The sequence below is a fragment of the Miscanthus floridulus genome, chromosome 5, assembly GCF_019320115.1.
Source record: "Miscanthus floridulus cultivar M001 chromosome 5, ASM1932011v1, whole genome shotgun sequence".
Lineage (NCBI taxonomy): Eukaryota > Viridiplantae > Streptophyta > Magnoliopsida > Poales > Poaceae > Miscanthus > Miscanthus floridulus.
In genome coordinates, this window is record NC_089584.1 from 109,587,122 (window position 1) to 109,602,752 (window position 15,631).

At 46.5% G+C, this 15,631-nt stretch overlaps 2 protein-coding genes across 2 annotated transcripts; one reads left to right on the top strand and one right to left on the bottom strand.

Moving 5' to 3' along the window:
* Nucleotides 1-810: 810 nt before the first annotated feature.
* On the top strand, nt 811-1,929 carry LOC136452987 (pathogenesis-related genes transcriptional activator PTI5-like). The gene has a single exon (XM_066453563.1). It carries the CDS (start codon nt 1,044-1,046, stop codon nt 1,707-1,709), a length of 666 nt encoding a protein of 221 aa, XP_066309660.1. The 5' UTR covers nt 811-1,043; the 3' UTR covers nt 1,710-1,929.
* A 517-nt stretch (nt 1,930-2,446) lies between these two features.
* On the bottom strand, nt 2,447-7,582 carry LOC136452988 (probable lipid-A-disaccharide synthase, mitochondrial). Its single transcript, XM_066453564.1, has 6 exons — nt 7,447-7,582; nt 7,147-7,367; nt 6,562-6,640; nt 5,270-5,508; nt 3,862-4,088; nt 2,447-2,859 (listed from the first exon to the last, which is right to left on the bottom strand). Exons 1-6 carry the CDS (start codon nt 7,520-7,522, stop codon nt 2,697-2,699), a joined length of 1,005 nt encoding a protein of 334 aa, XP_066309661.1. The 5' UTR covers nt 7,523-7,582; the 3' UTR covers nt 2,447-2,696.
* Nucleotides 7,583-15,631: the final 8,049 nt, after the last annotated feature.

Here is a 15,631-nt window from a genome sequence, read left to right on the forward strand (position 1 = left end):
TCTACATGGATGCTGGGGCAGTACGCCACCGCGTTGCATTGGGGAAGCCCTAAGAGAATGTAACGAAATATTTGCTCAGATGCATAGCAGTCAGAAAATACGTAATTTTAGGATGGATGAAAGTACTAGCACTGTGTGGCCTGGACAAACATCTTCTTGTATTATTGAGCTCTTGCTCAACAAATCATAATTACTTTGGTTGTTAACTAACAAAGCTCTCTCTAGAAGAACCTAATGTTGTAATTACTCCAGTGGTTAATTAACAGATCTCGCTAATTCAGAGCTTGACGGCGAGTTTAGTCACAGAAGATCCAGGGAGAGGACTGAGGAGACGTGGCCAAACTAGCCCCAACTCTGCGACTGCGACATCAACGCCTTTTGTCAGAGCATCTTCCATTACGATGATGTTTTTGGTTGGCCTCCCGCGTTGCCTTTCCCGCCAAGAATTGAGGCCACGTTTAGTTCCAAAAAATTTTGGTTTTTATCCATCACATCGAATCTTTGATGTATGTATTGAGGTAGACGAAAAAAAAACTAATTGCACAGTTAGGTGAGAAATCGCGAGACGAAACTTTCGAACCTAATTAGTCTATGATTAAACACTAATTACCAAATATAAACGAAAGTGTTATGCAAAACCCAGAAATTTTCGCGGACTAAACGTGGCCTGAGACGCCTCTGGCGCACGAGAAACTGAACGACCGAACGCACGAGCCGACTAGGCAAACCACCATTTAAGCCGCCCCCTGTGGCTATAACAACTTGAAAAGAGTGTTTAGCCACGCATTGACAACCGGAGGACGCAAGCGCACGAGAGATGGTTGCCAATTCACATTCTGTGTGCTTTATATACTCAAATCAAATGTCATCAGCGCTCCAGCTGGGAATTCCTCCAGTTTGCACCAACTCAAATAGCGCAGCCACTGCACAGCTTCCTCCTCCCCAAGGCACTCTCTCTCCACCATAGGTCAACAAGAAAGCAGGCACGCTCTCGTGCTCATGCCCTGGCCACACGAGAGCAGGTCTGCCGGTGTGCGTAAGACATGATGAACACGTACATGTCTCTCTCCTTGGAGCGCAGCAGCAGCAGCAGCGTGGTCCGCGACGTCGCGCCTCAGGCCAGCGGTGCCAGTGCCTCGTCGTATCCACGCGCGGGCGCGGGTGGGGGCATGCTGGGCACGTCGCTCTCCCTGGCCAGCGCCGCGGCGGCGGCGCACGGGCACGGCCAGTACCTCGCCCTCAACGAGGACGACTCCCTGGACATGGTCCTCTTCGACGTGCTCCGCGAGGCATCCGGCTCCGCTGCGGCGCCCGCCACCAACCAGCCGCCGGCCTCGTCGCTGCCTACGCTGAAGGCGGCGCTCGCTTCTGGCGCCGCGCGCAAGGGCGGCGGCGGCGGTGGCAACAGCAGGGCCGCGCACGCACCGAAGGCGGCCACAACGGGGCGGCACTACCGCGGGGTGAGGCGGCGGCCATGGGGCAAGTACGCCGCGGAGATCCGTGACCCGGCGCGGCACGGGGCGCGGCTCTGGCTCGGCACCTTCGCCACGGCCGAGGAGGCCGCCGCGGCGTACGACCGCGCCGCGTTCCGCATGCGGGGCGCCAAGGCGCTGCTCAACTTCCCGCCGGCGGTCGCGGGCTGCTGGGGTGACGGAAGCCAAGTGAACGGCGAATGCGATCTCAAGGAAAACGGGGTCATTGGCAGCTGATGACCCGCCTGATAATGAATGTTTCTAAGCATTAGTCAGTCCGTTGAGCAGAGTGGCATGGTAGCGTAGCGATCGCTCTTCTCGTCTCGTTGTAAGGACATGCCGTGAACTGTGACGGGTTGAATTTGAGGGGATAAGATAGCCATACAACTCCAATGTTTCTTTTTGTATTTTGAGATCCTTCAACATTTGGTTTTGGGGGCGAACGTGCACGATCTTATTTTTGGATATATTTATTATTATTAATCGTGAATATATAGAAAGGCCAAGATGAAAACATGAATGCTTAGTTTAATGAAGATTTCTCAGTGTGAACAAATGCTGAGTACAGAATCAGCCAACCAAACCAAATTCGAAGTGGTTGCATTCTTACCCGGATTTTAAGAACCGAACCGGATTCCAATAGGATGCAATGCCAACTAAACACGCATGTTGGGGTTCCTGAGTCCTGACCCCTGGAATGTTCGCTCACGGAATCACGGATAATTTGGTGCGTCGAGAAAGAAACATCTGACGTGATGCCTCGAGATGACCGGTGGTCATCTGGAACTTGCGGAGAACAGAGATGTTACGGATCCACGATTGAGTCCACTGCCCGTGTAACTCTGGCAACTTTCTTTAAACCAAAACAAAAATTCAAAAACATTTTTTATAGAACATTCGCCGTCCCATGGCCCACCGTCTGCGTGACCTCAGGAGTGACGTCATCGTACCACTGGCAACGTGGGAATCCATGCTTCACCCACTTTGACAGGATTTTCTTTTTGAAAAATCTTTGACAGGAAATTTCAGTCCTACCAGTTTCCACCTTCCCATTGCCCAGGTCGACAACAGAACGAACTGTCCATACAATAACAAAGACATGCAGACTAGTACACCAGAATTCACCACCAAATTTCGTGGGGTATTTTGAGGATTTACCTCTCCATTCTTCAGCACAGCAGAAATCTCGACATGCGCTACATTAAGAGTAACTCCAGCAGGCCTCTACTTAGAGCTAGGAAATAGGAAATTTGATGACAAGCCTGAGTAGCCAATCTCTTCCCTTAATAAAGTATCCCGTTTCTTGATGGGTTCACAGAGAACCTTGAATACTTGGTCAGCTGATTCAATTTGCATCTGGCGGATTTGATCGTTGGAAATAACCTCACTGGTCCAATCAAATGGGATAGATACCATGAGGTCCAATTCACATCGTAAAATGAAAATAAAATATTGCTAAAAAATGGAAACACAATGTAGTCAAGGCAACAAGCAACTGGCCTGAATGTATGACAGGCCTGCTATGGAAGAGGCAATTGTAGTAACAAGCAATAAAGTCAAGGAGCTGAGACACCTGAATGTATGACAGGCCTGCTATGGACAGACCCAGTGCTGGAGGCTCCCACGTGAGTGGGGTCTGCGGAAGAGAAAAACCGAGGCAAGCCTCCCCCCCCCCCCCCCCCCCCCGCATATGGATGCCAATATTATCTTTGAAAATTTACTACTCGGGAAAATTGTTTGTGTAGCACGATAGAACATCATTTTCAGAAAATACCACTAAAAGATCTCCATCACGTCAAATATCACCCAAAGAAAATACTAACCGGGAGACCTTTTCATGTTATTTTCTAAAAATGATGTTCTTTCAATGCTACAAAACCATTTTCTTCTTATTGATCTATACCCATTCATACACAAAACCTGTTTGTTCTATGACATGACTTAGAAAAAAAGATGATTTAAGAAAAATAGTTCTGACATACAAAAAATGGAAACTATAATCACTCCAAGAAGGAAGCTTAACAAAAGGTAACATACCAATTGTTATTCATTTTCATAAGCGATTGGGTCATAAATAATGTCAAATCCCACATTAACTTCGTAGCAAAAAACCAGAAAAAAATTACGATTCCTATCCCACATTTGTATCCTTCTATAATAGGTGGTACTCTATGTTAGACCATGGGTGCAGAAAAGAAGGCAAAGCAACCCTCAAACTCTCAACCTCTAATTATTGCATATTCCAATTCACTAGAGGAAGTGCAAATCAATAGGTTCAGCAACTTTAGCGAGCAATTCAGTGAAGGCCCTTGACTGTGATTATTTTGGATAGTAAGATGCTCCTCTTGTACCTCTAGAAAAAAAATTGTCAAGGTTAGAAACATGTTACCTTAATTTTGCAGCTAGATTCTTAGCTGTACAAGCCCGAAAAAGGATCTCAGGCACAACGGGAGAATTCAAGAGAATGTTGGGCAGAGAAATAAAGTTTATCTTTTTCCTCAAGTGGATAAAGCATTCTGTAATGAAATGAGCTTGGTAAGCTACCACATAGGGTAGTCTTGCTAACATTAGTTCCATAACAGCTGTACCTGAAGTACATAATGCTGCTCTACTAGCCTGCAAAAGGAAGCATTACCTTCTTAGTTCACTCAAGGGATGCTGAAAGTGCAATCAAATTTGCAGTAGCATCTAGCAATTAACTGCAACAACAAAGTTACATGATGACAGTTTGCACAGGCAGACCTGGCTGCTTAAGTTACAGACACTAAAAGTTAAACCGTGAACCAGGAATTTCTCATTAGCTCTATTTGTTATACTTTACTTGATTGGGTCGAGATGTAACAGATGCTAATGAGGATTAGATAATCTATAATCATACCAACATGTGTACTCCACACATCTCAAGTAGGTCTGAACTAATTGATTGTGAGATACTATCTGGCCGGTTCGGTTCCAACTTCCAAGAGCTATTACTTAATAGCAGCATGTGTATCTTTGAATATGTTGCAATTAACAAACCAATGATCTAACTGGTTGTGGTAGAAAACACACATCTACTTAATTGACAAAGATTCAGGATAATGTGCTGAGCCTTCTGTCCACATTGACAAAAGTAACCGCTATCCATGACATGTCAACAACAAACTGTTCTCAGAGAGCCACTGATAATAACCAGCTCTACAACTATAATTAATTTGCTGACATAAATCGACAAAAGATTCAGGTGCCATTTTGGAATGGCAGCGACACATCTTCCCCTGCTAAAAAAAGGGAGGCTGTGTTTATAGGAAATGGTAATCTGGCAAGAATACCAGGTAGAACCTTGTTCTCCACAATCAGCGCTCAAGCACCCCATTGAAACTGCATACCATCACAGTGACAAAACACAAGGGTTGTCTCTTGTATAGAAAGAGGTTGACCTGTATATTACTTTCTGTCCATTATGCTGTTATACTTTCTTGTGATCCAGTGTCACAATGAAGCATCTGATCTTAATAACAGAAAATTTCATAAATCACCTAAGACAAAATGGACAGAAGCATGCACAATCCACTAACTGCACTAATCAACAGTTTAAATTTCTCTTTAATTTTATTCTTTAATTCCTGTGCAGCCAATATAAATAAAACATGAAGCTTTTTGAGAATGACTGTGATAATCCAGAATTCAACTGTTAGGAAGGTATGGTTATTCGAAAGATATTCACGTCAAACGAAAAATAAAGGATAAAAACTATGTGAAATATTATCATCAGAATGAAATGGAGCTTGAGAATTAGACTTCAGACGTGAGCTCACACTGAATGCATCGTATCTTTCCTTAAGCAATCCCCCGGGTATCAACACCACTGGAAAAGGTCCTGACTGAACAACCTTTTCAATATAGGTCCTCACATCTCGATGTGGAGCAACTGGGATGACTAATGGCAGTTCATTAAATGTTTGTCTTAAGTTCTGCACAGTATGCAAAAAGATTGGAAGCATTCGAACTACCTCCTGCATCCTACTTCCAGGCAACATGGTTATGATTGTGGCACCTAGCAAGGGTGTATTTTTCATTAGAAAGCGGGCATGTATTGACCACACAATCAACAACTGGACATTAAGACTTAGTGCACTAAGACTAAGAAACATTGATACAACTCCATAGAGGTGAATACACAACGTCTTGATAAGGACGTACCCAGTGCAGAGAGCTCCCGCTCTGTGCGGGGTCTGGGGAAGGGTGTTAGTGGCAAGCCTTACCCTCGCCTGTGCAATGCGAGGAGACCGCGACTCGAACCCGGAACCTTCCGGTCACAGGCGGTAAGACTCTACCGCTTGCACCAGGCCCGCCCTTCAATACACAACGTCTTGATATGAACCATTATTGATGAACGCATAATTCGATGGTTTTTGCGTCACTCAAAATATAATAATATATGTACCATGTTTGCACATAGAACATATAGCTGACTATCATCACCTTTGACTCCACAGTAGCATCAGTTGAAATAAATGGAGCCTTCATGATGGAATATGTAATTCATTTTTTCACATTTAGTTATATCTTTCACAATTGAGGTTGAAAATTAATATAAATGTGACCCACAAGATGTCTAGCTGATTCAAAAGCAGTACCAAACAAGTTATTTGGAACTGGCTCCAAAAACAGAACAATTCACAATGATTGCTCCAACAGAACAAATTTAAATAAACATTTTGTCAACACAGTAGCCTTGAATTTTAATCAAATTGATCAAGCTGCAATACCAACAAAATGGATTTTCATAGCTAAACAGCCTAGCACTAACTGTAGAAAGTAAGTGTGCATGTGATTACTGGCAGTTAGAAACAGCAAGAGTAGTTTACATATTTGAAGTTGCATCATTATCGGACAGCAAGCTTCAGATTAGCTACTGGAAAACAGTGTCTAGTTTCTTCCAAGGTAGTAAGGTTTAATTCCAAAAGACACTTCAGAAAGAACATATGGTGCACTTATCTGATAAGTATGAGAGAAAAACAAAAGGCAGAAGGTAGCCATTGGCACTTACAATCTAGGATCTTGTGCATGTAAAAAGTAGTGGCAAACAAATCATGTGTATGATTACCTGGGGACAGCCCATGTTCCAGTCGGAAAGCTTCACAACTTCTTTGATACTTGGACTTGTCAGAGGACAATTCTGGCCCCTATATTTTTTTCCAGATGAGTTAAATTGTAAGAAAAAAAAAAACAGTGATCCTAGGAGAGCTACAATGGATTGATCTTGAGTCTTGACAATTGAATTACATGATATAAACATTTCCAGTTTACCAGATCAAAATGTTGTATTTGCAATGAAATAATTTGATCACTCGCGAATGACAAAAAATACAATGTTCAGTAGTTACTGCGTATCAACGTACATTAGATGAGCACTAATACACTACACACAGGCTTTGCACCCTCTCATCTTTAAAGCTATATTTTACCCTCAATTCACTGTAAGCCATATGACTGCATGTGACTTTCTCGGTTTAATACAAGGTCTTTATGCAAGAAAATTTTAACTTGCTACATGGAGAGAGATAAGGTATGAAAAGTGTTTGGGAAAAGATGAAAGAAAGATTTGGATAGAAAAACTTTGAATTGAATAATTCGCTAGGTTAATGGCATTGACAGCTTGATGCTGAGCTAAAGTTACACAGGTGCTTACCATGTTTAGGCCAATCGCATCATCCAATAAGGGGTGGCCCACATAAGCAGCAGGCAACCCATTTAATCTGCATATTTCTTCCTCAAATGGAAGAATACACAACATGTGGTCCACAAAATTATGCAACTTAGAGAGCCTACTTACACCACCTTTCCAGGCCCAGAATGACAGTGAAACATAATGGATATGCAGAGGACTTTGAACCTTCTGATTGCTTCTGCCTAGACAACAGAAAAAAATTATTCCATATTTGCTGATGAATGGATTAATCAAGAGAAATGTTTCCATTAACACCCTTACATTTCAATTGCTTCAACAGTCGAAACGAAAACCCTTTTGAATCAACTGTAACCATAGCATGAGGTTGAAATAGCATAGCCGCATTTGTTGGCCCCGAGATCTCTGGCACGGGTGAGCCGACCGCTCACCGTCGTTGCCGACCACACACTATGGCTAGAGGTAGAAGAAGGGAGGGAGAACAGAGGGCGCACACACACAGCACAAGCACCAGCGTTGTCCGGAGCTCTGCAGAGGAGATGGCAAAACCGAACTCGCTCACTTTATTGAGTTGCAGTGGGAAGCTATAAATACAACTCTACCCATCTAATCCTAGTACACAGACATGTCAGGCTGCCATGCTGCTACAGTGACTAGATGTGATAGCAGGGCTGACTTTGACGCCTGACCCTGCTGTGGCTATAGTGCGGCAGGGGAGCCTTTCGGCGTCTGCCCCTGCCGCAGCTACAGTGCAGCAGCAGGGAGCCCTTTCAGCGCCTGCCCCTGCCTCGCGTTTAGAGATGGGAGAGCAGCAGATTACTTTACAATTCTTCTCCTAATCCTGTTGCTAACCCTAGAAACCTTCACCACGCCGATCATCTTCTTCAGCTCCGTGAACCGAAGACGGCCGAGCGACTTGGTGATGACGTCCGCGAGTTGCCGACCAGTTTCGACGAACTCGATGACGATCTGCCCTCCATCGACACAGTCCCTGAGAAAGTGAAACTTGATGTCGATGTGCTTGCTCCGGTCGTGGAGAACCGGATTCTTCGCGAGGGCGATGGCGGGCTGGTTGTCCACCATCAGTGCTGGTGGGTGAGCTTCCACACCAGTCAGCTCGCCCAGCAGCCGGCGCAGCCACACAGCTTAGCACGCCGCTGAGGCCGCTGCCACATACTCTGCCTCGCACGTGGACAGCGCCACCACCTTCTGTTTCAGCGACAGCCATGAGATTGGAGCCGACCCGAGGAAGACGAGCACGCCAGAGGTGCTCCGCCGTCCGTCGATGTCCCCCGCCATGTCTGCATCGCTGAACACAGTGAGCTGCAGCCCACTTCCGCCGGTCTTGGGGAAGACGATCCCCTGATCCACCGTCCCCTTGACGTAGCGCAGCAGCCGTTTCACCGCTGCCCAGTGATAATCTCGGGGATCCTCCATGAAGCGGCTGACGTAGTCCACGGCGAACGCAATGTCCGGCCTCGTGTGGACTAGGTAGCGCAGACCACCGACGATGCTCCGGTAGAGTGTTGCATCTACCTTCGCCACAGTATTGGCCTTCGTCAGCTTCAGCCGCTCCTCCAGCAGAGTCACGCACGGCTTGCACTCAGACATGCCGCTCCGCTCCAAAAGCTTCGAGGCGTACACGCTCTGACCGAGCGTGAGCGCCTCCTTCCCCTGTCTTACCTCGATGCCGAGGTAGTAGGAGAGCGCGCCAAGATCGCTCATTCGAAAACGAGCCACCATCTCGCGCTTGAAGCTGTCGATGTCCTCCGCACGAGCGCCGGTGATGATCAAGTCGTCCACATACACGCCGACGACGAGCTCCTCCTTCCCCCATCGCCGCGTGGAGAGCGCGTGCTCGGTTGCGCACCGCGTGAACCCAAGCTCGCCCAGCGTGGCATCAAGCTTGGCGTTCCACGCTCGCGGGGCCTGCCGCAGCCCGTAGAGCGCCTTGCGCAGTTGGAGCACCCTGTGCTCCGCTCCCTTGACGGCGAAACCCGGAGGTTGCTTGACGAAGACCGTCTCCGCCAGCTCGCCGTTAAGGAAGGCCGATTTTACGTCCAGGTGATGGACACGCCAGTCCTTCGCTACTGCCAAAGCCAGCAGCAGTCGGAGTCGATGCCCTCGCGCTGGACAAAGCCTCGGACGACGAGGCACACCTTGTGCTTGACAATGGCGCCGCGCTCGTCCCGCTTGACCTTGTACACCCACTTCAGGCCGATCGGATAGCATCCTGGAGGTAGATCGACGAGCTCCCAAGTCTCGTTTTTCTCGATCACCTTCATCTCCTCCAGCATCATCCGTCGCCAAATTGCATCGCGCACGGCCAGCGCAAATGTGGGTGGTTCCTCTGCACTGACTAAAAGCAGCTCTGGGTCATTGAGCAGCTGACCCGCCAGGCCTGAGGACCGTGTGTCGCCGACGATGTTGTCCACCCTGCGGAACCGCACCTCATCACCGTTATGGAAGGCATCCACGAACTCAGTGATGTCGCTTGGAGGTGATGAAAGGTCCTAATATGGCTAGAAGGAGGGATGAATAGTCTATTTAAAAATCTAAAAATCAACTAGAGCAATTTGATTAGTATGACAAATAGCGAAATGCAAACTTGCTCTAGCTCTACAAGGGTTACAAGCCACCTATCCAACAATTCTAGTTGCAATGATTACTAGGCACACAACTTGCAATGTTACTACTCACTAAGAGCTCTCAATCTTGCTACTCTAAAGAGCTCCACTAGATGAACTTAAAATAACAAAGCAAGCTCTCAATTCTAATTACACTAAAGAGCTTGCCACAATTAGTTTGCAAGAATACAAATGAGTGAGTAGGGTGATTATACCGCCGTGTAGAGGAGTGAACCAATCACAAGATGAATACTAAATCAATCACCGGGAGAATACAAAAGGGCAAGAGACAACCAATTTTTCTCCCGAGGTTCACGTGCTTGCCGGCACGCTAGTCCCCGTTGTGTCAACCAACACTTGGTGGTTCGGCGGCCAAGAGGTGTTGCACGAACCTCGTCCACACAATTGGACACCGCAAGAACATACCCACAAGTGAAGTAACTCAATGACACAAACAATCCACTAGAGTTACCTTTCGGCTCTCCGCCGGGGAAGGCACAAGACCCCTCACAATCACCACGATCGGAGCCAGAGACAATCACCAACCTCCGCTCAACGATCCTCGCTGCTCCAAGCCGTCTAGGTGGCGGCAACCACCAAGAGTAACAAGTGAATCCCACAGCGAAACACGAATGCCAAGTGCCACTAGATGCAATCACTCAAGCAATGCACTTCGATTCTCTCCCAATCTTACAATGATGATGAAACGATGATGGGGATGAGTGAGAGGGCTTTGGCTAAGCTCACAAGGTTGCTATGTCAATAGAAATGACCAAGAGAGTGAGCTTGAGTCAGTCATAGGGCCTAAGACCCCGTTTGGCATGGCTCCAACTCTGGGTGGAGCTGCTCCACTCCAGAACTCTAGCCTTCTATGCCATAACCAACCCATGCTAGACTTAGTTATCAAACATGTTGTCAATTGAGCTTTTCTAGCATTGAAATCAACCAAGTATAGATTTTCATATCTAAATCATTTGAATATCAAGTTAGAGCCATCTACACTTATAATCTCTACATCATCCACACCAAATATGCACAAACCCTTTGACCTTGCCTTTGCCATTGTCACCAAATGTGATACTATCAATCCCATTGCTCTTATTTTCATTGATTGAATTGAACATTCTAAGATCACCGGTCATGTGTTGTGTGCACCCACTATCAAGCACCCAATGTCTTTCTCCAGCTTTATAATTGACCTACAAAATAAGATCAATTCATTTTAGGTACCCAAACTTGCTGGGGTCCTTGAAGGTTAGTTACCAAGGTCTTTGGTACCAAAATGACCTTCTTCTTTGGGCCCACAATTGGTGTACCAATGAACTTAGCCTTTACACCATTGGCACCCTTAATAAGCCTGTAACAAGAATTAAATTTAATTGAAGATACAATAGGTAACTTGTTCTTGTTAATCTTGCAATATTGCTCTACATGTCCAACCTGCTTACATCTATTACAAAACCGACCATTGTCCTTCACAAAGTTAACTTTGGAAGTGACAAAGACCGCCTTGCCTTTCTTGGGGGTATAGCCTAATCCCTCTGAGAGAAAACCTTTGGCTACCCAAGCACTTTAGCAAACGGGCATCTCCACCATAGGCATTGCCTAAGTCACGAGTGAGCTCATTCACCTTCTTCTTGAGGGTCTTATTTTTCACCATTAATGAGCCATCACAAGTGAGACCGTTACTTAAAAGTGAAGTAAAAGTAGTAGTACTACAAAAAGTGTTAGTTGGAGCAACTATAATAGGCTTATAAAAAGATTCATCAATAAGATCACATGTTAGTCCCACATCACATGATATAATCACTTGCTCCTTCTTGGCTTCCTCTTTGACTTGTTCGATGAGAGAGGAGTGAGCTTTCTCAAGCTTAGAGTGAGCTTTGTCAAGCTTTTCATGGACTTCCATTAGCCTCTCATGAGTGGCATTGAGCTCATCAAGGGATTGCTCAAAAAATTTGACTTTCTTGTTCAATTCCTTGCACTTCTTTCTCTTCATCTCAAAGCAAGTATGCACTTGCTCACACATGTCCATGAGCTCCTCCTTGGAGTACTCCTCATCATCATCACCACTTCTACAAGCATTACTTTCGTATTAATCATCATCACTCACGTCATATTTTATCTTGATATGTTTTGTCATGAGGCATGTCGAATGAGTGTCGAAGATGGAGGGCTTGTCGTTGATGGCGATGCTTGATAGTGCTTTCTTGACAGATTTCTTGCCATCATCACTAGAGTCATCACTATCCGAAGAGCCATCACTATCCCAAGTGACCATATAGCCTTCACCCTTCTTCTTCTTTTGGAAGGTCATTCTCTTCTCCTTCTTCTCCTTCTTTTCTTTCTTATCCTTCTTGTGCTTCTTCTCATCCTCATCATTGTCACTATTGTAGGAACAATTTGCTACAACATGATCGGGACTCTTGCAATTGTAGCATCTTCTCACATATTCTTTACTTTTGGTGTGATCTCTTCTCTTTCTTGCACCATAGCCTTTTTTCTTCATGAATTTTCCCATCTTGCGTACAAAGAGAGCCATAGCTTCATCATCAATATCACTAAGATCATCATCATCACTTGATTCTTTCTTAGACTTGCCCTTGTTCTTGGATGATGATGAGCTAGCCTTGAATGCTATACTCTTCTTCTTTCTTCTTGTCATCCTTGTCATCCCCCTCCCTTTCCACACGGTCCTCTTATGATAAGCAATCTCAACATCTCAAATCTTCGAGGTAAACACATCAAGAACCGATGAGAGACATCATCAACCTTGATCTTCTCTCCCAAGGCCTTCAAGTCATTTACAATCACTTGCAACCGATGGAACATTTCCAGAATGCTCTCATCTTCCTTCATCTTAAAGTTTGTCAACTTATCCTTGAGAATGTACAACTTAACACTCTTCACCACCAGTGTGCCCTTATATGTTTTCTCCAATCTCCTCTATACCTCATTTGCTCTTTCACAATCCTTGATTTGCTCAAACACCTTGGAATCAATGGCATTATATATGGTGTTGAGAGCCATTGTATTGCATTGCTTGTTGGTCTTGTCTTGGTTGGTGGGGTCATCGGAATCAATGATAGCATAGTCATTCTCGGTCACCTCCCATACTTGATCATTGATTGAATCAAGATACATCCTCATCTTTCTCTTCCAATAATCATACCATGTGCCATCAAAGAACGGTGGTTTGCCCCTCACATGGTTGAACACAATTTGAGCCATAATTTGACACCGAGGTTGTTAAGCCTTCAATCAATCGGTGACCACGCCTCCGATACCACTTGAAAGGTCCTAATATGGCTAGAGAGGGGGTGAATAACCTATTTAAAAATCTACAAATCAACTAGAGCAATTTGATTAGTATGACAAATAGCGAAATGCAAACTTGCTCTAGCTCTACAAGGGTTACAAGCCACCTATCTAACAATTCTAATTGCAATGATTACTAGGCACACAACTTGCAATGTTACTACTCATTAAGAGCTCTCAATCTTGCTACTCTAAAGAGCTCCACTAGATGTTACTACTCTAAAGAGCTCTCAATCACAAGATGAATACTAAATCAATCACCGGGAGAATACAAAAGGGCAAGAGACAACCAATTTTTCTCCCGAGGTTCACGTGCTTACCGGCACGCTAGTCCCCGTTGTGTTGACCAACACTTGGTGGTTCAACGGCCAAGAGGTGTTGCACAAACCTCGTCCACACAATTGGACACCGCAAGAACATACCCACAAGTGAGATAACTCAATGACACAAGCAATCCACTAGAGTTACCTTTCGGCTCTCCGTCGGTGAAGGCACAAGACCCCTCACAATCACCACGATCGGAGCCGGAGACAATCACCAACCTCCGCTCAACGATCCTCGCTGCTCCAAGCCGTCTAGGTGACGGCAACCACCAAGAGTAACAAGTGAATCCTGCAGCGAAACACGAATGCCAAGTGCCACTAGATGCAATCACTCAAGCAATGCACTTGAATTCTCTCCCAATCTTACAATGATGATGAAACGATGATGGGAATAAGTAGGAGGGCTTTGCCTAAGCTCACAAGGTTGCTATGTCAATGCAAATGGCCAAAAAGAGTGAGTTTGAGCCGACCATGGGGCTTAAATAGACGCCTCCACGAAATAGAGCCGTTGTACCCCTTCACTGGGCACAACACGGGGTGACCGGACGCTCTGGACAGATCGACCGGACGTAGGACCCCAGCGTCCGGTCGCCCGATGCTTGCCACGTGTCATCGGCTTCAAACGCCGATCGCCCGATCTCAATGGTTAAGTGATGACCGGACGCGTCAGTTAGAAAGTGACCGGACGCAGGACTTCAACGTCCAGTCGTTTCCAGTAAGGTTCCAAACGCGAAATTTCACGACCGGATGCGTCCGGTCATGCTTGACCGGACTCACCCGGCGTCCGGTCACTCAACGTTTCCTCTGTGCGTCTCACGTCAGCATACGTCAGTACTGACCGGACGCACCCTGCCAGCGTCCGGTCACTCTTCACGCCAGCGTCCGGTCACAAGACCGAGACGCGTGCTCACTGCTGCTACTGACCGAACTCTGAACCCAGCGTCCGGTCACTACACCACCAGCGCCTGGTCACTCTGTGAACCCCTGTCTTTTCTGTCTAGGGCGCCGGTGTCACCGTCGAACTGTCCGCACTCTACTAGATCCTAAATGCATATGCAATAAGTTAGAGTATCTAGTGGCACTTTGATAACCGCATTTAAATATGAGTTTCACCCCTCTTAATAGTAGACTATCTAACCTAAATGTGATCACACTCGCTAAGTGTCTTGATCACCGAAACAAAATGGTTCCTACTATTTATACCTTTGCCTTGAGCCTTTTGTTTTTTTCTTTCTTCTTTTCAAGTTCAAGCATTTGATCATCACCATGCCATCACCATCGTCATGATCTTCGACATTGCTTCATCACTTAGAGTATTGCTACCTATCTTATAATCACTTTAATAAACTAGGTTAGCACTTAGAATTTCATCAATTAACCAAAACCAAACTAGAGCTTTCAGGTGAGACGAACTCGATTGGCGTCGATAGAGTCCCATGTTCCGCCGGAGTGGTCGGCATAGCTCCTGGAGTGCTCGGCACCCCGATTGCAGTGCTCGGCACTACTCTTGGACCGCTCGTCACCACTCCTGTAGTGGTTGGCTGCAGGAGTGCTCGGCACCAGTCTTGGAGTAGTCGGCACCAATGTAAGACATCTCGGCTCTGCTACGCGAGCGTTCGGCACCCATCCTGGAGTGGTCGGCACCACTGCAGGACCGCTCGACACCTCTCAGAGTGCTCGGCACCCCTCCCGGAGTGCTAGGCACCGCCATAGGAGTGCTCGGCTCAGTTGCTGGAGTGATCGGCACCTCCTCTCCAGCGTCTCCACCACTGTGGATGACCAAGTGCTCAACGACGAAGGTGTTGGTGAAGCCGTCAACTTCCCCCGTGCCCGGACTGTCCCTGTCCCAGGTCGTCTCCTCGTCGAACCACCTTGCCTCCGCGTGGGTCGTAGAGTCGATACGCTTTGGTACCTTCCTCGTAGTCCAGGAGCACCATCAATGTGCTCCTGTCCTCCACTTGGTGAGGACCGACTTCGTCTTCCTGACGTGGCCGATGCAGCAGAATGTCCGAAGGAAGGACACGCTCGGCTTGCGCCCATACCAAGCTTCGAACGGTGTCTTGCCCTTCAAGGCCTTAGTGGGCGCGCGGTTGAGGATGAACACCGCCGTGATCACCTCCTCACCCCAGAACCTTGTCCGGCATGCTCTTGGCCTTCATCATGGATCGAGCCATGCGGACCACCAGTCTGGTTCCGCCGCTCCACCACGCCATTCTGCTA